The 26,203-nt window shown below is 36.9% G+C and overlaps 1 protein-coding gene across 1 annotated transcript in view; it reads left to right on the forward strand.

Annotated features, from left to right (window-relative positions):
* LOC115418480 (contactin-associated protein-like 4) overlaps positions 1-26,203 on the forward strand; it is a 213,381-nt gene that overhangs the window by 107,954 nt on the left and 79,224 nt on the right. Inside the window, exons 8-10 of the mRNA XM_030132959.1 lie at positions 885-1,152; positions 3,220-3,369; positions 11,320-11,491. Coding sequence (XP_029988819.1) covers positions 885-1,152; positions 3,220-3,369; positions 11,320-11,491 — 590 coding nt within the window. The remainder of the gene's footprint in view (positions 1-884; positions 1,153-3,219; positions 3,370-11,319; positions 11,492-26,203) is intronic.

Here is a 26,203-nt window from a genome sequence, read left to right on the forward strand (position 1 = left end):
CTACCTTTGGATACTGATGGTCCATGAAGCCATTAATTGTAGCTTTGGCCAAGCTGATAATTAATTCGGATAGCCTTATAGTTTCTGCCTTATTAACATCTTTCATCAGTGCAATAATCAAATGCAGCACTGATGGAAAAATTGGAAATGAGCAGATCACTTGTCTCCCTTCAAAACCGTTTTCCTGTCCCTTTTACTTTTCCCTTTCTCTTTTTTTTTGCATGAATGTCATTATTATGCTAATGGTCACGGTCAAAATTAGCACCGTTATTTTCATCATCATCATCCTCATCATTTTAATACCCGTCATCATCATCCTTGTCATCAGCGTCATCATAATCGCCCTCATTATAATCATGAATGTCATCACATTCACATTTTGGTGTTCGAAAGCCCAAAGCGTCAACATTAAAGAACAAGGAAACAGAGCGGTGAGGAGGTGGAGTAGGAAATGGAAAAAAAGGGGAAGGGGTGCGTGTTAGTTCGTGCAGAAGTTTACTTTATATGATTGTTATGTTTGCATAATAAAAGAGGATGACGTATTTAATTGTATCTTTTAACCTTTATACTTGTACTGTGAGAGACCTCTATCTATCTATCTATCTATCTATCTATCTATCTATCTATCTATCTATCTGATTAGACAAGAAAGAGAGATAAATTGTGGAAATGAGTACAAATCCTTTCTGACCCTGATTGTTCAGATTTTCTGCGCAGTGGCTTATTTTAGTTGTTCACCTTCCATCACTATGTTAATACAGGTGTCCTTTTTCAGAGAGCTGCTGATGAGACCTCTGTGACATGGAGTCAAATCGAGTCAGCCTCCGCAACTAATAAATATTCATGTTTTATTATCTCTTTCATAATCATTTTCTCTTTCTCAGGGCAATGTGACCTTTTCTTGTGCTGAGCCAGTTTTTGTTGCCGTGACGTTCACCGACTCCCAGAGCTTCCTGCAGTTGCCCGGGTCGACGTCGTGGTCACAAGGAGTCACCTCTGTAGCGCTGCAGTTCAGGACGTGGAACAAGGTGGGGCTGCTCTTGACCTTTGATCTTCCAAACCAGGACGGCGTTGTGTGGCTGTACATAAACGAAGCCCGGCTCCGTCTACTAATCAGAAAAGCTGAAAGGAACCTTGTGGAGCTCAGTGCAGGTCAGTCCAAATATGATGTATGTGTTCAGATTTAAAAGGCACAAACATAAAACGCAGCAAACTCTTCTTCTAATCTTAGGAATTCTTTCATGTTCCAAAATTCATAAAAAAAACAAACTCCAACACAAAACTTCTTTGAATTGTTTTATATATCTGTTCATTGGGGAGCTTTTAAGCATTATCTTCAAAGAGAAAAGTACTGAGAGTTCCCAACAGCATTTCTTATAAAGTTAACCACAAATATAAAGAAACACGGAAGAAAGAAAGTGGTTGTATCTGAGCCAAAGCAAAGCATTTCTAAGATCACTAGTCTATAGTGTTATAGTCTGTCCATTTATTGATGAAATAAGTGGTGCCAGGCACAACAAGCCCCGCCCCTCGCACGTATTGTAGCTTATTTTGGCATCGATCCAGCTGATGTCATCATATCTATGGATGTGCTGATGTCAGCGTATCAGTTGCCTCTATATATGTGCCAAGTTTAAAGTAAATTGAAACAAAAAATTGATGTATTTATAGAATATTTACTTTGAAATTTCGTCCATTATAAGTCAATGGGAGAAAAAAAGATAAAAAATTCATAAAAAAATTGAACTTTGACCTGCTTTTCCCAAAATGTAATCACATCTATTCTGGGTCACTGGCAATCTATTAACCCAATTTGGTATGAATTTAACAAATAGTTTTGCTGCTAGAATGTTGACAAAGAAACAAACTAGAAAAACATTTGGAGAGCGCAGACCTCCACCAAGGCAGATCAGTCCCCTGAAAATTTCATCAAAATCCGTCCATAACTTTTTGAGTTTTCTTGATGACAGACAAACAAACAAACAAACAAACAGACAAACCCCTAATGAAAACATAACCTCTGCCATGATGATTTTTTTTTTTTTTTTTTTTTTAAATTCATAAATTTGAACTTTGACCTACTTTTCCCAAAATGTCATCAGATCTATTCTGGGTCACTGGTAATCTATAAACCCAATTTGGTATGAATTCAACCAATAGTTTTGCCACTAAAGTCTTAACAATCTAACAAAGAAAAAAACCAAACCAATACCCCTTGCCTGCTGAGTACTGCATCTGATAATCAGGCCTTGCACTTTTTCTTTTAAGTACAAATCAGCCATTAAAGATTTTTTTTAGCACTTCAGCTGTTAACATGCCACTTAATGCATTTATAACTATGGTCATACTGCAGTTATAGTTAAGAGGAAAATCCTGCCAAACTCCATCCACTCAGAAATAAAAATGCAGTCATAATAAAAAAAGTGGAATATGCGTTGCAAGATAATTTTGTCCAATCAAGACCTAACGCTTTATAATAAAGGCACATATCATATAGTTGAGTAATGTTTAAGGAATGCATGACTAATGATTTAAATTCACCAATTATGGCAGGATGTGTCATTAATTCCTTTTGCTCAAATTAATGGTCAAATCACAGATCCTTCACTTTATATGATTACACTGCACTTACTTCACTCCCACTTATTTTATACATGCCACTGGAGTAGCTGGACAGCAAAAGGGTTCATTTCAGATCCATGTAAGAAAAACAGAACTATTCTAATGTCTAAAAACATGTAGACCTTTGGTGAGCATTTACATGTTGCTCCATAACACATTGTAAGAAGAACCAAGACATGACTGAAATTATAAAACATCTTTAACTGACTTGCGTTAAAGTCAGACACAAGGTTTTTGTTTCCTCACAGTCTGGTTTACACAACTTTTATGTTCTGGCAATTTTGAAAGCAACCAGTAATTTGAAATAAAAGTGTGTAAAATAATCACATATGGCCCAGTGAGTTTATGGTGTGCAGTAGGAATTCATGATGTATATGACATAATATCATCATAAGTCAGCTATACTTTCTAACTTTAATAAGGGTACAAATGAAATGCTTAAGTGTTACCTAAAATAGTGTCTCTGCCTTTTTATCAGCTTCAAAATTTATTACAACACCAAATCTGATCCAGTACATAATACTCAAATTTATTAGGAAATGAGAACTATCGATATTATTAGACAAATTCAGTGTGTGTATGTTTGTCTGTGTTTAGGCTCGGGTCTGAATGATGGTCAGTGGCATTCTGTGGAGCTGAAGTTCAGATCAGATCATCTGAGCATCTCCGTGGACAAAGATGAAGGAGCCACCGCCCACATCAGCATCCCACTTCCTCTCAGCACAGACAGCCCACTTTTCTTCGGTGGTAAGGAAGAAAATACTGTCGTTTCATTTACAGTTGCATTCTTTTCATGGGAAAAATAAATGTTGTTCTCAATGTTTAAAATAGAGGTTGATAGTCATTTTTTCATACTGATAGTTTGAAACAGGTTAGGGGCAGTAGATTAATATTTTTAACCCCAACATCTTTCAAAAAATTTTGAAAATGCAGTAGGTATAAAATTATCTCTCACTTTATTAGAAACCAAGTAATTCATGAAACAACATCTAAATCAAAGTGATTGTCACTAAATCACTGAACATCAAATTAATCATAAAATATCTGACTGACGACAACGAGCTCTTTGTTTAGAGAGATGTTCCGTCATTTTCCGGTTTTACGTCTCGAGCAAGTGCAGAACGTACACTGAAGTTAGTAGTAGATTTGGTGTGTTCTTCACATTTTGACTGCGTTGGGGAGAAGGGAGCTGACTGATCAGTTGGGCTACCTTTCTGGCGACAACCAGCAGTCGGGTTGGTGTGTCTTCGCCTAAGACAAGTAAGCGCAGACTTACACAATATTTCAGCATATTAGCAAGTGGGAGAAGATTTTTTTGGCTATGTGTAACCTGTTCAATATATATGATAATATAATTACACAAAATTGGGTTAAATTGTCATTTTCATTCATAGTTTATACATACCTGGTGTCTTCCTTATTGTACAGTTTGTTTGGGGTGTTAGTCCTCCAGCCACACCCACTTCTTCTTCATGTGTCCCCCCCGTAGTGTTCATGTATAAACTTCCTGTGTCCGTAGTTCTCCCCTTTTTCATATTGTCTCTGGTGAGAGGTCAGTATCCATATCATCATATCCCGTGTATTTGTACATTTATTTGCTGATATTTCTTATTATTTGTGTTATCCATGTTTGTTAAGTTGTGTTTACTTTGATGTTGAACTTGTTGGTTTTGTTGTCTGTGCCGCGTGGTGTTGACATGATGTTTTCATCATTGTAGATCTACAGGGGTTGGACAAAATAATGGAAACACCTTAAAAAATCAACAAAATATAATTTAATATGGTGTAGGTCCGCCTTTTGCGGCAATTACAGCCTCAATTCTCCGAGGTATTGATTCATACAACTTGTGAATTGTTTCCAAAGGAATTTTAAGCCATTCTTCAGTTAGAATACCCTCCAACTCTTTTAGAGACGATGGCGGTGGAAATCGACGTCTTACTTGAATCTCTAAAACTGACCATAAATGCCCAATAATGTTGAGGTCTGGGGACTGTGCCGGCCATACGAGATGCTCAACTTCATTAGAATGTTCCTCATGCCATTCTTTAACAATTCTAGCTGTATGGATTGGGGCATTATCATCTTGAGGTGAAGGTGTTTCCATTATTTTGTCCAACCCCTGTAGGTACAGGGCCTGATTTAGCATCCCAGCTAACTGTTTTTATAATCCTGTTGTTCAGGGTAAATAAATGGAGACTGCCTCCGCATGAAATCGCTGTGTCTCGGGTTTATGCTCATCCAACAACACAACGCAGAGGGAATAGACCGGTTACATATGACTGAACTGTAACATGACTTTCTCCCAACTTTTCCATCATATTTTTTACCAGTATATAACTTCTGAGTCAAAAACTTGCAAAGTAAGTCATGTCTGTTATGTAATGTTTAGAAAGACATGTCACTGTTTGAGAAAGGTTAATGACAGGGTGTGTATTATAGCTGCTGCTGAGGCCTGCACTAGTGAATTTCTTCAACTAAAAGCCTTCTCTTGTCAAATATTTTAAAGTAGAGCTCAGGGGTTTTTTGCTGTGAAATACGGGGAAATTGCTGACAAGGACTTTTAGTGCTGGTTTAAATTCATGGAAGTACTCAGGTAATAATTATCATGTCCAGATCTCCTTTGGAAGTTTAGTGCCACCCAGAGAGGAATGAAGCCATAAAGCTCCTTCCTCTCTACTCTCTTTTCAGGCTGGTTTCTCTGCATTTCATCTTTTTTCTTGTCTTCTATGCAGTCTCATTTCAGTTTTTGTCTCTTTTACCATTGTTCTTTCCTCTTCACTCCTCTTTACCTAATTAATACTTTACATTGACCATACTTTTTTATTTTTCTTGTGCACTTCTGCCTTTCATTTCCTCCATTTCCAATCTCCACTGACCAGCACTGATTAGCAGCAGTTTTCTCCATCAAACCACTCTACACAGATCCCTGTATAGTCACACTGATATATTCAGTGCATTAACCCACTCTGCATCTCATTATCTATTAATACCACAATGGCCGTGAATCCTTTTCAGTCACAACATCACCTGCATTGATGCACAACAGTCTCTCACATGAAAGAAGAAAACTATTGAGTGGTTTTCACTCCAGAAGTAAATTGCATTGGTATTTATCTGGCTTCATTTCAACAATTAATGGCAACAATTCTCTCAATCTCTTACTACCTCACAACATCATAATGAGTTTGCTTCTTAGGTTTTTATCCCTGAAATGAAATTTGAGCTTTGCATGTAATGGGGTCCTATGTAGTATTGATATTCCAAACTTTCAACAGCAGGGGCCAGTCACATAACAGAACACACTTAGGACTGCCAAAACCACCAACACATCAACTCTATGTATCCAAAGACTGTGTCATTCACTTATTAAAATATAAAAGTCATTGTTCACATATATTTGTATTATGTTGTAAGGATGGACCTGAACTAATGTGTTGTGATGTTCTTTAGAGATTTATGGAAGGTAAACATTTCAAGAATGTGAGTTAAGGTAGGGGACAGAATGACTTCAAGATGTTGACACTTTTAGGTTCACAAGGTATGATGGTGGAGACAGGGAGACCCTACAAGGACACTATATAAAGGACAGAACAAAGGACCCAAGTTGAGAAAGCTTTGGTATGTGCATGGGACAAGGTCTTTCTCCCAGATCTGATTGAATAAATACATCAGTGGAAGATTAAGGAAGTATTTGAGTTTTGATTCACCAAAAAGAAAATTATCCTATCATATATTATTAAATTTTGTTCTTCAAACTACAGCTGAGTTGGTCAAAATAACACTATCTTATAACCTGCACCATGTCAGCTGATAGTTTACATTATAGCTCTGATATGCATCTAATTGGGTTAGTTCTGTTTTTATACAGAAAATAGCCACAGTAAAACCACAAGTCACCTCCAGTTTCTGTAGTTTTGAGTTTGTGTTGTGTTACATTTCCCCCAAAACAGAATCCAACAAAGCATGGACTGAGGTTACAACTTGGGAAACTAATAAACTACACAATGACCAAGGAAAATGGGTAAAACCAAAGTTGGGCCCTCTTAAAGGGGTTCTAAAAGGAGAAAGAGAATGAAATTCGCAATGATAGAAAGACTGAAAAGGTGGGCCTTAAAAAGTAGTGTGGAAATGGGAGCCACTGGTCTGGATGGGGGAGAACAAAAGGATGGGAAGCGGCCGACCCAAAACTAAGTGGGGATGGCTGTCCGACATCCAAAGGAGGAACAACTCACAGTTCTTTTTAAAACCTACCTGACTAATTACATCCAGGTGAGGGAACCATGGCATGTGAACCTGATAATTCCCAACGACCTGTGGCCGAGATCCTGAACCTGAGGGAAAAACCATTGTGGGGTAATCCTGGCCGTAACAGATACCAATAGCTGCACTAAAGATCTGTTTGGAATTGTCCAAACAAGTTCAGGACTGTCTGAATCGTAAATCAACAATAGCCAAGATAATAACATCGTATAATAATTTTATACCTTCATAAGCCTCATAATCAGTGTCACCTGTGTAGAAGAAACGCTGCAGTTTCCATTAACTCTATTCTTTTCATTTAGAGCTGTGGTGAAAACAACAGTACATCTAACTTTTATCAGTCACTTTCTTTGACTCTAAAAGTTGTTTCTTAGTGGTTCTCATTCTGTCTCATCACTCTCTTACACTTTGGTCAAAGACCTCATGATGTTAGTTTTCCTCACCATTGGAGACTGACAGGGTGACTCACTACTCCCTCTAGTGGTCACATAAATCCACCGAACCTTTGGTCTGAATATACCGTACTTTCTGGGCTATAAGGCGCACCGGAATACAAGCCGCACCTGACTATAAGCCACGGCTGACTTTAAGTCGCACCTGACTATAAGCTGCAGGTGTCCCCGTTGTGACATGACATATTTACACAGAAAGATGGTAAACAGAAAGGTTATTTAAATATTTATTTCCATACCTTAACTGCTTTCTTCCAAACAGCGCCTGTAACACAGCAGTAAAACGGCAGGAACACGGCTGGTTGAAAAACCCAGAAAAGTCATTGATCTCGCTGCAGCTCTATTTCCTTCTTAGACAGACACATCGATTGCTTTTAACTTAAAAGCTGCAAAAATATGCATTTCTTTGTGTGTTTTCCATGATGAGGGTTTGTGCATGACACACAAAATAATTGTTAAAAGTTAAGATTAAAACTTCTCCTCTCCGCATCACCTCTTCCACCTGTCTGTCTCACTTTTGCGCTTCCTGCTAGACCGCCCCCTGTGGCCGTTAGCCCGTATAAATCTATACTCGAGCTGCATCGCTGTATAAGCCGCAGGGTTCAAAACGAGAAAAAAGTAGCGTCTTATAGTCCAGAAAGTACGGTATTCAGTTCATATCTCTGCAAAACAGTACATTGTCATTTTATGCATGACTTCACAGGTCTTTATCATGAACACTCTAATGATATGACTCTAATGACTCTAATGATTTTAGGTCATATTCCAATATTTTAAGCCATTCTGACCATGTAGAAATACTACATATTGCTCCTTTAACCCATAAAGACCCAAAGAGCAACTGGTGATTAAAATCATCTACTGATGTAAAATGTTTAATACCTGTTGATCCACTAATCCTATCAATACATGTAAATAATTTGTGTAAAGTACAGTTTGTCGTCCTTTCACGGTCATCACATATGACCCATTTGGACGTTCAGAGGCTTCGTAGTGAACGTGGAAACATCATCATGTTCTGTAACATTGATTCACCAGTAAAACCCATGGAGTTGGTTCAATGTCAGTGGATGTAGATGTTTATTTTGTTTTCAGCTATTGATATCTTTGCTTAAAAAGTCACTTTTTTCAGTTTTCTCTGTTTTTTAACATAACCCTCAATTTTAATCTGAGCTTCCATGAACATCTGCTTGATCAAGAAATTAAATACAGGAAAATACATAATTTTCAATGAAAAAATGCAAAATACAGAGGGTAATATTACAATAACTTGTGATAAATCATTTAAGCAAGGTTAGATCTAGAGGAAAATTCATTTGGAAACTGCCACAAAAGTAGCACTGGATATTTATGGGTTAAAGTGAAATGATGCAACTCTTGTGTGATCAGAACATTTATATCTTCAAATATCACAGACACAACCCACATGCACTTTAAGAACTTTGACTATTAATTACTGCTACTGCCATGAGGGAAGCAGCTCCTACAAAATTTTCCTTTGAGCTCCAAAAATTCAATGTGACAATAAACAATGACTCATCTCTCCAGCTCCTCTGCTGGGAGGTGTCAAACTGCGCCTGATGGGCTGACTGTAATTAGAGCAATGCAGAGCCAGAAGCAGGAATGCTGTATCTGGCCAGGAAATGCCACCATCAGGATCAACCTCGAGCACGATTCACAGATTGATAGGACACGGAGCTCATTCACATCATCATGGAGGGGGTTCTGTCTTAAATGAGGACATACAGAGACTCTAATATCAGAGCCAAGTCTCATCACACGGACCAACAATATAGAGTTTAGAAGTAGAAGTTATGTCAAACTGGCTAATAGGTAGTTGTATATTTATCCTGGCAGTTTACATGATTTCACAGACAAATAAACAATAGCTGACATTTTAAATGTAAAGGGGCAAAAACAAATATCAATCATCAATATTCACAAAGTAAGTAATACAAAAATGCAACAGCCAAAAATAAGTCCATAGCGCTCTGATACAAAAACAGAGCAAAGAAAACAAAAGAGGAAAAAATAGTCCTTCCATTACCCATAGGGACACATTTATGGACATGTCTAGACTGCATAGTCTTCATCAGGGCATAAGACAAAAGAGGTACTCAGTTTTAAAATCTCAGTGCATCATGGGATACAATGCATGCTGTTCATTGATAACAAATGCCTTTAATGAAACCTGAACACATAATAAATGGACAAGACAAGAAATTTACATTTATAAAAAAAAGAACAGAAGAAATTAACATGAAATCAAATCAGAAAAAAGGATGAAAATCTGATTATATCTTCAGTATTATTAAACCACATATAACGAAATTTGGAGTAGGAAGTGGTTGAATATGATAGTTGATGACTTGAGTGGCATCACACCTGAAAATAATGGGAAATAAAGTATCTGGCTTCATTAGAAACTGCATCATAGCTGAATTGAACACCAAGTCAAAGTAAACAAGTGGTATCAGGCACGACAAACCCCGCCCCTCACACATATTGCAGCTTGTTTTGGATCTATCCATCTGTTGTTATCATGTCTATGCATGTGGTGATGTCAACATATCAGTTGCCTCTATATATATATATATATGCCAAGTTTGAAATAAATTGAAACAAAATTGATGTTTTTATAGACGAGTGAAATTTTGCCCATTATAAGGAAATCCAATCCAACTTTATTTATAAAGCACTTTAAAACAACCACAGTGGACCAAAGTGTTGTACAGAAGAATAAATAAAAAACAAAATAAAAGAGTAAAATACAAGAATAGATTAAAAGACATAGAACAACTGTACAAAAAACAGTGCTGTACAGAAGAATAAATAAAGCCTAAATAAAAGAATAGAATAAATGGGGAAAAAAAGATTGAAAAAATTCATAAAAAATTTTAACTTTGACCTGCTTTTCCCAAAATATAACAACACATATTCTGGGCCACAGGCAATCTATAAGCCCAATTTGGTATGTATTCAACCAGTAGTTTTGCTGCTAGAGTGTTAAACAAAAAAACAAATGGAACCAAAAACAAAACCCCTTGCCTCCCCTTGTGGGGTGGGGAAAAAATACCTAAATGAAAAAACCTGGATCACTGAATGTCAAACTCAAAGTTATCACAGCTAAGTAATGCCAGTTTGGACCTTTTGGTGATGATCCATTAGCCAAATAATTTTTAGATAATCAGTCGATCTCTTCTAAGGATGGATGCAATATTTGTATTTTCATAGAAGCCATGGTAACTGATGTTATTAGGTCTGACAGGGAAATATATCTGTTCAAATAAGATGATTTCTGAATGTGTTATATTGGTTCATAATTGATGTGAACAGGGTGCAGGTTACACACATCCAAAAAACCTTTATAAGTGGTGAATCAAAAGTCAAACACGAGGCATGAATCACAATGAAAAGGTCTGCACGCTGTACCAGACACTCCCGGCAATTCTATTCTGATTCACTTTTCAAGCTCACAGAAATCGTCTCGTCATTTCCAAATCTTCATCACAACAGAAACAACACTCAGGGGATTATGATCCAGATGATTGAGAGTCAATCTAATCTCAGACTGCACTGATCAGAACAGAGCTGAACACCGTCTTATTCCCCCCACATGGGAGACAAAGAAAGCCTCCATGGAAAAAAAGCAGAACTCCTTCAAAATCAATATTATACAGGCACAAACTGAGTACAACATTAAAAACTGAGCCTGTATGTATCGCAAATCAGACCCCGACAGACAAGAATGCAATATTACATGACAGGAGTTTTCATCTTCTCTTGCAATCAGTCAGTTTAATAGAATATTTACAGCTCAGATGAGTACTACAGCAAACAAATTGCAGCTTAGATGATGCAGACTTCTCTCATTTGGCTATGTCGTTATATGAATGAACACGTAATTTTATGATGAAGTGAACACAAGTAACTTTACCTTATATAGTCTTGTCATGGAGTGCTGTCTTGTGTTTCAATCCTCAGGTTGTCCTGCTGAGGAGAACAGCCAGCAGTGCAGAAACCCCTTTAAAGTGTTTCAGGGCTGCATGCGACTCTTGGCTGTGGATAACCAACCTATTGATCTAATCAAGGTGCAACAAAGGCTCCTGGGAAACTACAGCCATTTGAAGATTGATATGTGTGGCATCATCGACAGGTAAGTCATTAGGACGCTGCTCACTCTTGGCTTTAAAATGCATCTTGAGCTGTTTAATCACAAGTGGACTGAGGTAAATACGCAGCCTGGCCTAAAAAACACGCTCTTATATTTAGCCTGAGCCTTATTTATCCTTTAGTTTTGATCATAGCATCCATTCACAGTGACTTTGGTTCAGTAAGCTAGCGCAGTGTTATATTTGGCGGGGGCGGCCATGGCTCAGAGCGGGTCGTCCAATAACTGAAGGGTTGCCGGTTCAAATCCCGCTCTGTCCATGTGCTGTTGTGTCCTTGGGCAAGAGACTTTACCCTCCTTGCCTCCAGTGCCACTCACACTGGTGTATGAATGCGTGTGAATGTTTGGTGGTGGTCAGAGGGGTCGTAGGCGCGAATTGGCAGCCACGCTTCTGTCAGTCTGCCCCAGGGCAACTGTGGCTACATATGTAGTTTACCACCACCAGAGGGAGAATGTGAGAGCGAATGAATAATGGATCAATAATGTAAAGCGCTTTGGGTGTCTAGAAAAAGCGCTATATAAAATCCAATTTATTATTATTATGTCCGTCATTTCATGGACACATAACGCTGCTGAACCTGAACCTGACCAACTGAACTAACCCCAGATCACAACATTACACCCATACACTGGTGTAGTGGTTCCTGGATAAGTGGTTTGCCCATTGTTTTTTTTTTTCAAGTAGTCCAGAAAAACACAGTTTTGACAAACAGTGACATATAAGACTACTCTATTTAGTTTATCCAAAAATCCATCAGTAGTATTTGCTGACTATTATAAATTATCACGACTTGATCAGGAGCAGTTTGTAGGTTTTACTGGTCTCACAAGCACCTGCATGAATGTCAAATGGATTCAACATGAGGCAAATATAGGATAACATTAGCCTTTCATAACTTTAGCCTTTCATAACGTTAGCCCACTCACACAGTTTAACTACTGGCGACAAAATCTCTCCTCTAAATGTGCAGTCATATAGGCAGTAGTTTAAAACAGTGACTCATTTGAAAACCACCTTAAAACTTTCCTCAGAATTTTTCTTTTGTTTTTTTTATTTTTTTTTTATTAGTGATAGTTAACAAGACAATGTGGACAGAAAAACAACAACACATAAACAAAAGGAAACTCAAACAAATAAACAAACCAAAAACAACAACAATGACAGAGTATTGACAAACAACAACGTCATATTACAATGAAAAAGATCAGAAATGTAAATAGCAACTAAACCATATGGCTTGGTTAGGGGTGATAGGGAAAAGGGGAAGAGGGGGGTGTAAATGAAAGTGAGAAAGAGAGAGGGGGGAGTGAGGGGGAAAATAACTTTCCTCAGAATTATGTATTCCATGAAGGCAGGTTCTCTCGATATGTGTCACTCATTTGAAAGACGTTTATTCTGCCTTTCTCCTTTGCATTTCCAATAATCATGCATCTGTGACCTGTCAATCAACTGGGGTGGCACTGGCACCTGACGTGTCCAATCAGGTTCCAGAGGTGGCCAGCGTTAAGCAAGCAATATTTTCCTTGGCATGACCCGCCTTGCTCTTCCTCTGATTGGCTCATCAGTCCTCATGCATAAAGTTAACCAATCTAATCAGTGAAAGTAGATAATAATAGCCAATTAGAGGTAGAGTAGGGCGGGTCATGGCTTCAACACCTGGGGGAAAACATGGGCAATTTGGCTCAGGTACTACTGAATTGTGTGCATCAGGGGGATTTAGAAGTAGGTATTATTTTGCTTTTTTAAATGGAATTATGCATTTTAAAACATTTCCCTGTGGTCTACATAAGCTGTAAATGCTCTGCTTGGGTCTGAATTCTTCATTAATTCAACTCCACAGGTCCATCTTCAACCTTATTTCTGAGTAATGACACAAGACAGGTCATTTTCAGCGCTGGCCCTTTAAATGCAAATGAGCCGCTTCATGCCCCACCCCCTCCATGTTGTTGACCGTGCTTTCTGTCCTGTTCAGCCACTTGTGTTCGTTAATACAACCAAAACTGTACATTTTAGGTAATCGGCTCAAAGTTTGGACGTATTTTCAGTTTTTACTACAACCGCTGCTGCTGACAAACAATTGTGTCGTACTCTGAGAAATGTTCGTCGGAAGTCTTGACCCTAAATGAGCAAATGCCATGGTGTAACTAGTTATAAAACATAACAAATTATCCACTCAATTTTTGCTTGAATGAATATAAAGATAGCTTTGCAGCACCTGGAGGGTCCAAATTCAAACTTTCCAAATACACAAATAAATGTACCAAAGACTAATAAAAGTGGGTTTAGCAAAATATGACCCCATTAAGTAATGAGAAGCTACTCGGTGCATCAGGTAGAATTAAAGAACTTGTTGCAGCTGAAAAATGTTAATCACTGCAGTAATTATCTACTGGAGAGATCTGAGCTATGTACTTAATTATATCTTTTCACAAAAAAAAGTATTATATTGATGTTATAGGTATAATAGACAATTTTACAAATCAAAAAAGTTGCCGTTTGTGGTGAAAATAAAATAAAATAAATAATTAAAACAAATTACAGAAAATATCACTTTTTTTCACATGAATGGAAAGACTTCTCACCTGAAAGTTTTGAAGACGTTGTCACAACTTCCACTCTTCACAAACTGTTTTGAGTATATGAAGATGTCTCTGTAGCTTCACCAGATTTGCATTGATTTGCACCTTTTTTAACACATTGGCACTTTTCTTTAACAACAAGGTGAAATTTGCAAAGGTGACAGTAGTTTTGGTGTTGGTGACATGTATCACGTGAGATGAGAGATACATTCCACTGAGACCTTTCACACTAAACTAGATCTTACTTTACTACAGTTAACGTTCTTCACTTGTAAACTTCAGCTCAAATGCACAAACGTGTGATACAGGTGTAAATGGTGGCACAATTTTAATAGGATCAAATCCTCTGGAAGGAGCGAGTCTTCAGGAAAGTACATCATACTGTAGGTGCAGGAGAAGGTGGTTGTTTTGGTTACAAAGCACCAGCAGAGGTGCTAATGTAAGGTCTCATTTTTATTTTTGAGACCTTACATTATCTTACATTTTTATTTTCCAAGCCCATGTGAAACATCAGAGAACAGGATGAGTTTTACTTTTTAGACCACTGAGCTACTTCTCCAGTAGGATTCCATTTAACCCATAAAGACCCAAACAGCCACTGGTGGTCAATACCATCTGCACATATAAACTGTTTAATACCTGTTGATCCACTAATCCTATGAATACATGTAAATAATTGGTGTAAAATACAGTTTGTCATCTTTTCATGGTCATCGGATATGACCCATTTGGACGTTCAGAGGCTCCGTTGTAAACGTGAAAACACTGTCATCTTCTACAACATTGATTCACCAGTAAAACCCATGGACTTTGATAAATGACAGTAAATGGAGATGCTTGTTTTATGTTAAATTAATGATATATGCTGTTGAAAAAGTAACTTTTTCTTCAGTTTTTTCAGTTTCTATTGTAATAAAACAACTTTTCACTGTAAATTTTCAGAAGCTCTATGGTTTGATATACATGACTGGTTTCAGACGAAGATTCACCTGGAACCCTTCTCTCGTGAAGACATTATATTCAGACTAATCACAGACAATAATGAAAAGGACTTCCTGATAAACAACATTCTAATTCTTGCAAAATTCCATATACACAAATGTAAACACTTAAAAACAAAACCCAGATTTTATGTTTTTCACACTGAGTTTCTTCATTTTGTAAAAGCCCTGAATCTCTTAAAAAAAAAATGCCTGCTAACTTTTTTAATATGATTGAAAAATATGACTTACGAAAAAGCCCTAGCCTCTGTTTAACTTTATTTGTTATGAATTATTTTTATAGCATTTTATTATTTTTTTTTTAATCTCTTCTTTGCCCTTTGTACCCCTTCCTATTCTGATCTGTAAAAGAATGTATGCCATGATTGTTTAGTACATTAAACTTGATACGAATAAAAAAAAAAAAAATATAGGGTGGTGAAGCTGGTGTAACAGAATAACCCCCCCACCAATGGCATTCTGCCACAGTGCACTGTCTTTTTCTGAGAAGATTCAGGAAGTAAACAACTACTTGTCGTCAGGATCTAAAAGCGATTTTTATTTGTTATTTCTTTAGGAGGTACATGTCTTTATTATGTAATATACACTGTAATCAGCATAATATTTTGTTGGAATCTCTACCTTCTTTTATCCGGGGAGATAGCTGACTGGGGGGGAAGTTATCCTGTTACACCGGGTCTAAAGTAATGAGTTTAAGAGTGGGGTACTAGGCAAATGGAAAAAAATGGAAATCTAAATACAGTGTTCTGCTTTTGGTATTTTGGAGATGCACGATAGACACAGGGGAAGAAAGTGATGTTTCTTGGATCGTTCAAGGCAGGGAGGGGCATAAATGTATCTAATACACTTGCTATCAGCAATATTAACCACATATCTAAAGGGAAGATGCTCGCTTCCTTCCCTTTTTTCTTCAGGGTAAGATTATCTTTCTTATGATATCACTCTGCTTCCTGTTGATTCAAAGTTAGCTCTGTTTGAGAAAACTGTCACAGAAGCAAGACACCATCAGTGTAATCTGTTTGTGATTCTGGTTCAGTGCCCGTGTTTGAAAATCATAGTAAGTGTTGTCCATTGTTCTTCCTTTGAACATGATCACTTCACAGTTATTGGATTTTGTCGTGTGAGGCTTTTTCCGGAGCCTAAAGTAATCCCAGGTGTATTCAAGACCCAGCAACCAGGATAAGACTAGCAGAGTGTATATATTATTTACCACACACACACACACACAATGAAGAAATCACACTGCTGATGTCTATTTGCAGAATCAGGACCTTGGAGAGCACCACAGTGAGCCTTACATCTTTCATTTCAAATGCTGTTACAGATACGGTTGTGTGCGAATAAACCCTTTATGTATTGTGCACTTTCTTTGTAGTATTGTATATTTATTCACAGCTCCTAACAATACTTAAATGCACTCAGATAGACACTTTGCCTTTATTCGAGTTACATTATCAAAGAGCAAGTTCAGTAAATGCGTGGTGAATACAAAGCAGTGCGTACTATGTTTAAGGGATGGAAGGAATGCATCTTATCAGTTTATCACTTGACAGAACGCTGTGTTTTTCTCCAAGTAAAAGTTCATGAAGATGATAAGATTTCATATAATCTACCCCCCTCCTTAGTAAAACAGTTATGCAAGTTTCCAAATGTTATGCAACCCTCTGGGATCGCTAAATCGCCTGTTTGTAATATTGAATAAAAAGGATCATGTTAAAGAATCCTTCCCTAAGGCCCAAGAACTACCCTTTGAAATCAAGGAGTGAAAACACAGTACCAGTAGCCATTTATTAATCCAGAACGCCCATTCTTGGCCACTTAAAAGACTGGCCTCACCCACACTGTCCTTCCCAGGAAATTCACTAAAGAGGGCATAAAGGACTTATTGTAACTAAATGGATTAATTACCACTGAGAGGCAGATTTATTTCATATTTTCATTCACTAAAGGTGATTATCAAATCCAGAAATGGCAAGTAGGTGCTTCTCAAATTGCCAGAATAGACATTGGGGCTAACAGGGCACATGTACAGGTGTATTCAGCAACTAAAACATGTCAACCATGTGATCCAGACAACATGTGATAGTGTTTCCCAAACACATTTATAGTTTCTTTAGAATCTAGAAACTGGAATGAAAATATTAAAATTACAGTCGCGGAAAAAATTATTAGGCCATCAAAAGTCATCAAAAACAATGTTTATGCAATCAAGTACTAACTCCTCTGTGTATCATGTAACTAAAACAGACAGAAAAGAAAACATGGAATGCCTAAAAGCACTGTTTTTGTCAGTACAATGCCATAGCTATTGATGTAAGAACTGAAGTGATTTTGGGTATTATCAAAAAAAAACAAACATGGAAAATGGATAGATATCAGCTCTGAAATTAAACACTTATGAGCTATTTTTGTTGTTATTATTATATTTGTCCAAACAAATGTACCTTAAGTTGTACCGGGCATTAAAATGAACAAGAAATTGAAGAAAACAAGGGTGGTCTAATAATTTTTTTTCATTCACTTAAGCCTGGAAAAATCATTGTGGTTACCCTCATTTGCTGTGATGTTGAGATACAGAGAAGAGCACAATACTCAGTGAAAACAATTGAAGTGAAGTGGTTGGACACTTTTTTTAAACCCCTGAACAATTGAGAGTGTTGAGCTCAGTTTTAGAATGTGTTGTGAAAAATCTAATGGTTTATTTATTTATTTATTTATTTTTTCACATCATGAACATAAAATGCAACAAACAGTACAGCAAGGCCCATTGAGGGTTAAAGTATTCAACAAAAGATATCCATAAATAATACAATAAAAGGAAAATAAGGGCATCACATTACCATTTCAGCACTGATGTCTTTGTTTTTAAATCCAATCCATTTGTCCCATTTTCTATCATACTCATCTTTTTTTAATCTTAGGTTATAAACCAAAAAAATCTAATGTTTTTGATGAACAGAATTAGGGGTTATTTAGGATTGGGGTTAGTAAGAGATTTATAAATGAAAAGATACCTGTGTTTATCGTGTCCAGCCATTTTTGTTATAGAATGCAGTGGTGTCTATTTATTTATGGATTCTCAGTAATTAATCTGAGGACAGTACAAGCTGAGTCTATAGTCGGGCTGGATATCTGGCTAAAAAAACCATCAATCAGAGTTAGAATCACAATCCATAAACTGAATCGCAGTGTGTCTCGCCTCCTGTAAAATGTAGGCTACTCAGTTTGTTGCTGTTTTCTGGTGGATTTAGGGCACAATAGGATGGCTGGTTTGTTGCTGAATCTGCATTTTGTCATTATTCAGGACGGATATTATTGTAGCATGTAGACAACAGCTGGGAAAATCTCAGAAACTAATCTTGGGAGTTTAACACTATATCCATATTTCTGTAACGGTGTCCCATACATTGGTGACAGCTCATAGTTTCTCCTCATAATTAACTAGACTGGCAGCCTGCCATACATACTGTAGTGTAATTTGTCTCACCACAGCTTCATAATGAACTGAGTTTTTTTTTTTTTTTCTCTCTCTCCACTGCTCACAATAACACAAAAGATGTCAAATTTTGTGTTTTGCACAGTTGATTTGGCAAAGCATCAGCTCATGGGATAACTTGATTCTTCACATATTTACACTAACTTCCCTTACTTTGTGTGCAGACCTACACTGAAGAATTACAATAAACAGACTTCACTGGAAATCCTCCCTTCAGCATACAACAATTATAACAGTGATGCAGTTACAATGAATGTTATAGTTATAGGAAGGTTTGGAAAGTGTATATTTGTATTTATGTATTTAATGATGTAATCTGTGTGATCCCTCTGAGAAGCAAATACAAGAAATTAAAAAACTGCCCATGGTATAAAATGAAACTGTATAGCTCTAGTCTGTAGAATACACAGCTCAATACACTGCTCCACAGCTCAACAATGATTTTGCTTCCATGAGAAAAATACCTTATTTTGCATATATCAGATATGCTGCTAATGGATATATACTAAATTGTGCAAAACTCAAAATCCTGATCTGCTGCATTTCAAATTAGCATATCATTCCAGCATTTCAGCTCAGTAAATTCTAAGTGGTCAAATTTCAGATGGTTTTCAATACTTGAAAGAAAAAAATGGGTGCAGTCCAAAATGATGCAATTTGAAAGTGAACATTTTCACTGGACCCCAGATGGGAGAACTCATCGGCAATCCTATATTCACCTCAAAGCTCAGCTTTGTAGAATTAACAGCTTGGGATTCATTTGTGCAAGTGGTGCAAAAAAATTTTCTGCAACCATAGAACCTCAAATGATGATGAACTAGTTGAGGACTTGCTAAAATGAACAGATGGGCTGCAAAATGAATTTCCTCCACTCATACTTTGATTTTTTTGGTAATGGATGTTCAGCACCGTGAATCATTTAATCCAAATATTTCTGAAATGGGAATCAGGTACCGAGCGGCTTCAACCCAAACATGATAGTGATTGCTGTTGATTCCTACAGCGGGAAACTGTCATAATCTACAACAACAAGAAATAGTGTCTAAAACATTTTTCAGCAGTTCTGATCCAAGCTGATGGGCTCTGCTACTTAAGTTTATTCATCTGAAGTGCAACAGTTTACACAATGCTTGTCTTATGTATAATGTAGTACACAAACTAAATGTCAGACTTTGCCGTCTCATTCCATTGACCTCTCCGTCTCATGAACATAATACTAAAAGAAAACCATTTTTCAGAGAGAAAACATGTAAGCTGAAGCGGACCAGCTGTAGTGGAGCATGTAGGGGTCTGGAGGTCTGGAATGAGATTGAAAACTCGATTTAAGGAAAAACTGTCGCTGCTTTACGCTTAGTGTAACCTTATACAGCCTAATGAACCAAAACAAAACATGTAAACATAAATAAACAGAGCTACTTCTTGCCTGACCCTAAACCCCACATGGCTGATATACAGACCATGTCAACTCTTTATTTATGTGGATAAAGCCCCATGTCTGACTATTGAATTATCTGAGAATATTGGAATATGCTGACCACATACATATATATATATATATATATATATATATATATATATATATATATATATATATATATATATATATATATATATATATATATATATATATGTGTGTGTGTGTGTGTGTGTGTGTATATATATATATATATATGTGTGTGTGTGTGTGTGTGTGTGTATACATATTTATATTTATATATATATTAACCAGGTTAAAAAAAAAGCCTCATTGAGATTACAAATCTCTTTAAGAGTGACCTGGCCAAGAAAAGCGGCATAACACACAGTTTCTGACAAGACATAATCAACACAATACAAACACTTACAATCGATAGTTACAAAACAATCATTTGTGCAAGTTTAAAAACACACTGACCAAGCTCATTGATTTCACGCTCCTTTAAAAGAGCTTTAAATTCCCTTATAGTAACAATTTCAGATAGATTTAGGTTGTTTTGCAGGGTGTTCCATGCAGAGGGGGCAGCAGATTGAAATGCAGTCTTCCCCAGCTCTGTTCTGGCTCTAGGAACCACCATCAGTATGTTTTTCTGTGAAGGCAGAGCATACTGTTGTTGTTTTTTCCACATATAAGTGCAGAGGTAAGAAGGGAGGAGCCTGAGAATACATTTGCAAATGAAAATCAACTGATGAGACCACCTGTGAACATACAGAGAAGAGAATCCAGCCGTAGTATACAAAGTAGAACTGTGAACGCAATTTCCACAGCCAGTTATGAAACGTATGGCACAGTGGTAGACAGTGTCAGCTTTTTAAAAGATTTACAGATGCATTCATAAAAGGAGTTCACTATAATCCCATAATCCATCAGAGGTAAAAAAGCAGCAGAAATGAATCGTTTCCTTGTATGAACAGAGTAAGAGGATTTGATTCTGAAGAGGAAACCAAGTTTTAGCTTTAGTTTATGTTCTGGATGCTACTACATCTACAGTAGGACTCAGGAAAAGAAAATGAGTCATCGTTGGGTAGATAGGAAAATATTTAAAAATCTGTCTGTAGTTATTTAGAACATTTGAATTTATTAAAGATTATAATGTAAATTGTGTCTCTTATCACATGTTTAAGGGCCCCATTTATAAATTGAGGACTGTTTCTGGGGTGTCCTATTACAAAATGTATCTCGTAAATGAAATGTTGATCTTAACTGTTTGTTTGTAATTGATTGATTGATTGATTGATTGATTGATTGACTGGGCTGATTTTCATATTTGTAAGTAAATCTGACCAACTAAGCAGTTAAGCAAAGTCAGCATCTTAAGATAAATACTTAGCATCTTAAGATTATGAACACAGAATAAAAGGCAACATTAGAAAATTGCTGTTTATGTTCATATAACTCAAAACCCTGATGTTCTACAGAAATTCTCATTTCAGACATGGATCGTGCCTGATTTAGTCAAACTCAACATGTTTTTCTTCCAGCAGCCATCAAAAGGGTTTTTTGTGCATGTCTAGTGTAATATAACCATCATGTAGAACTGATAGAAGGAATGTCTTCACTAATTTAAAGCGAAGCTGGATCTGTTTTTGCCATAGTTGAGTGATGAGATATTCAATTTGACTAAAATTAAATGATTCATCAAGCCAAATCCCTTGATATTTGTACCCTGTGTATCTCAGTGCTGATAACATTCAATGTGTATGAGTGTATGCTGTTGAAGTCAGAAAAAAAAACATGACCTTTGTTTTGGCCTGTATTGTGATTCAAAACATGGTGAAAAATGACTTACATTTTAAACCTCTGAAAATGGGGAATGGAAAGGTGTGAAAATTGACTGAGTGGACTCTCCCCCTCGGTGTGTGTGTGTGTGTGTGTGTGTGTGTGTGGACATGAGTATGTGTTTTGAGATAGTTGAAACTGTTAGAGGCAGGAATTCTGACCTCTTTGCTTGTGTCAGTTCTGACAACTTAATAATACACCTTGTCGTAGCACACAAGTACACACACACACACACACAAATAAAAGAAACACAGGTCACCAAGAGGTCCGTTCTCTCATCATGTTTGTGAGCCTGCTGGTATGTCGTACACTAACTTTTTACATGTCTGGCATTCACTAAGACCACAATTCACAAACGCACATTTAAGACTGAAAAACATATATTTCACCCTTCACACTCAGCGTCATTTCCAAACCACCAACCATTTCCTGTATGTTTGTGTGTTAGGAGAGAGATATGCCACCTTAACAAGGTACCAGTGCAGAGTGATGTGAAAGACTAAAAATATATACCTCTCTCTCTCTCTCTCTCTCTCTCTCTCTCTCTCTCTCTCTCTCATACTGTTCAGCAAACTGCGGTTTTTTGAAGTCTTTGTAGGACATTCTGGTCTAGCGGTCCAGTAATAGTGTGCAGAGTGAAGGAGGTGCAGTGCAGCTTTAGCCAGAGGCGCTAATAGAAACTGAGGAGATTGAATGCAAACTTCGTGATCCGAGCTGTGTTATAGGACCCTGTCACACTAGACTAGAAACTTTTAGATAAGCTACAAAGTATCTTCTCACAGTTTAGCCAGAAGTCCTCTGATCTGAGCTCTGGTGCAGCATACTGTCACGTTGCATTGTAATTTGTTAGTCAAGCTCGTAGCCCTGTGGAGATTTATCATGAACAAAGTGCTTCTAAACTAGAAACATATACCACTAAAAAGATTTAAAGGAGATTTAGTGATTCTGGCTACATTGTACGTCACCGTTGGACCCAGGCATGTGTTTCTGCACCTTTTTGTAATTTTCTCTCTCTGTGTTCCTGTTTGAGGCTCTGTGTGGCACTAGGCTGCCAACAGCAAACCTGATGTTGAGACAATGACAGAAAACTCCACCTGCACGGCTGGAAAGAGTTGCCTACTGTGGCTGCAGATGGTTTGTGCCAAGGAAAGTTTGTCCAACTTTTTCAGGCACTGGGAGTGGAGACAAATCTGGAGCATGCACAGGCATTTGTCTACTTGCGCTTCATGTTTCCTCTTGCGATGAAGATAGAGTAGTGGATGAACAAAACATCTTTCTGAGGATTCACTCTGAAGCATGAGAGAATGGTTTAGCAATGTACCAGGGTTATTAGTTTGAACAAAAACTTAAACTATACTGCAAAAATCCAAATCTTACCAAGTGTATTTTTCTCATTTCTGATCAAAATATGTCATCGCACTTAAAATAAGACAAAATCATCTAAATAGTAACTTTTCAGTGAGATATAAGAACTTATTTTTAGCCAATAGATCTTGAAAATCCTATTTCAAGAAATCTTACCAAGATAATTTTCACTTGTTCCATTGGCAGATTTCTTTTGCGTAATTCAAGATTTTCTTTGTTTAATTCAAGCAAAAAAAAATAAAAAATCTGTCAATGGAACAAGTGAAAATTATCTTGGTAAGATTTCTTGAAATAAGATTTTCAAGATCTACTGTCTAAAAATAAGTTCTTATCTGTCACTGAAAAGTTATTCTTCAGGTGATTATGTCTTATTTTAACTGTGATGAGATATTTTGACTAGAAATGAGAAAAATACACTTGGTAAGATTTAGATTTTTTCCTGTGTACCAGTGAAAAAACAATTATGATAACTGCGATATTTCATTCCCTTTGAATATAGAAAACATTTAAATCGAGAAAATGTATGATTTCAATATACAGTATAAGATCATTTGAATTTTATGGTAGTAACATCTCCAAAAAGTTGGGATGGGGGCAGCAAAAAGAGCCACCTAAGAAACAACTAATGCAACATTTTGTAAATAATTCAGTTAATTGGAACATCAGTAACGTGCCTCTCTAACATCCTCTTTTCATACCCAGAGTCTCTCAGAAGTAATGTAATGTTCCTTGATGTGAAATTGCAAAGACTATGAATGTCTTACCATTTGCAGTACATGATATTATTAAGACATCCTGAGGAATCTGTGTGTAGGGGACAAGGCTGAAGGGCAGTACTGGATGCCTGCAATCTTCCGGCCATCAGGCAGCACTGCATTAAACCCAGACATGATTCTGTAACGGACCTCCAGGAATCAGTGTCTGTGAGCACCTTTCACCGTTCTATTCATAAATGCAGGTTAACCCTTTATAGGGCACTCATAGAAATACTCTGAAATTCAAAATTTTAACCTTAGTGTGTTATTGAAGGACATAACAAGACTTCATTACTTTTGTGAAATTTTTCCAAATTTTTTATTATGTAGAAAATCAAGGTTAATGAAGTTACCACATTTGATTCCTTACCTACAAGTGGCAAAAAAAAAAAAAAAAAAAAAAAAAAAAATCCAAGTATAATATGTAAAAAATACAAGAAAAACATATGCAAGGTGAAAGGAACATATATTTTTACCTCCGCCAAGGACATTATGTTTTCATTGGGGTTTCTCTGTTTGTCTGTTAGCAAGATAACTCAAAATGTTATGGACCGATTTTGATGGAATTTTCAGGAAATGTTGATACTGGCACAAGGAACAAATGATTAAATTTTGGTGGTGATCGGAGGGGTGATGGGGGTTGAGCTGCCCTGGCAGAGGTCTGTGCTCTCCGAGTGCTTTTCTAGTTGAACATTAGAACATCACTTTTAGAACATTACAACACAAGTGCTGATCCAGACACCTGTCAACATCCACATAATCTCTTTGAACATCATTCCTTACATTAGTACCATTATTTCATGGTACCTAACAAAGCAGGTACTTTACACTCACTGTTCATGCAGAGGTGGACCTTACAGACCCTGTAGACCACATTGAACCTGAGATTGTTGACTCACTGTAACTGTTGCCGTCACTATCTTGTAATGCATGCGGAAATGACCAAAAATAGTCACTTGGGGGGTTAAAGGTTTAATGTGTGAAGAAGAGGCCATATGTGAACATGTTCCATAAATGTTGCCGTCTTCTCTGGGTTAAACCTTATGTGAAATGGACTGAACCCAGGTGGAAAACTATATAGGTTTTACAGACACATATGCTCCCACCCAGACAAAGTGTACTTCAGGGAAGGCCTTATATGAGTGTTTTTCAACCTTGGGGTCGAGACCCCACATGGGGTTGCCTGGAATTCAAATGGGGTCACCTGAAATTTCTAGTAACTGATTAAAAAAAAAAAAAACCTTACTATTAAAAAAAATATATGGTGAATTGAGAGAGACAATCCCAATCCATAAAAGACATGACAAACTGTGAAGCTGAAACTGAAGCACTGTGGTACTGTTTATCTGTCAAATGTTCATTGTGGTCAGTTTCAGATGCTGCAGCTCTTTCATAATTCATAGTTCGAGTTATTGTTTGTTCAGTATTAATTGTCAGTCTTGTAAATCCAAGCAGGACTGACTGTACATATCCTGACCAAGGAAAATCAAATTCTCCCTTTGTGCAGTAATCTACACCTGGCTTTTCTGCCTCAATCCATAATAATATACATTATATAGACTAAATGTCGTCTAAAATGAATGTTTATTTGCAACATACTGTAGCAAACTATTACATGATCAAAAACAAATTAATTTTAGCAAAAAAAGGTCTCTGTTTTAAATGTCTGGAGTCGCCAGATTTGTGATATTAAAATGGGGTCACGAGCCAAAAAAGGTTGGAAACCACTGCTTTAAATATTTAAGGAAGGATTGTACAATGTCTATTAATTTCCTGAAAATAAAACTACTCATAAACTGAAGTAATAATTTAAAAAAAATCTGACAAAACTCAATGAAAACTAATGAAAATGTCAAAACTTGAATAACTCTGCAGAGAACCTCCTCTGTATCTGCAGTAGAAATCAGGTTAGTTTCATAAAAATTTAAAATCATCCCTATCGTCTGTGTTTGTTTGATCAGGATAAATACTGTATGTGGGATAGAGCAGGGTAGGAGGTCTCAACACCAACACTTTGATATTTAATATTTATCAATCATTTGCTCTTAGACTTATATATGTCAAAGGCATTGGGCAGATTCATTGTAAATTGAACCTGTTGTTTACCAAACTCACCTGGGTAATAAGAGCGCTGCGTGTCTGTTGACTGATTTACTACAACTCTTATCAGTATCATCATAGTGCAAACACACAGCCTGTTTCAGCCTCTATCTCTGCTCGTTTTCCTCTAACCACAGTCCCCTG

This window comes from Sphaeramia orbicularis, chromosome 4 (assembly GCF_902148855.1).
Source record: "Sphaeramia orbicularis chromosome 4, fSphaOr1.1, whole genome shotgun sequence".
Classification (NCBI taxonomy): Eukaryota; Metazoa; Chordata; class Actinopteri; order Kurtiformes; family Apogonidae; genus Sphaeramia; species Sphaeramia orbicularis.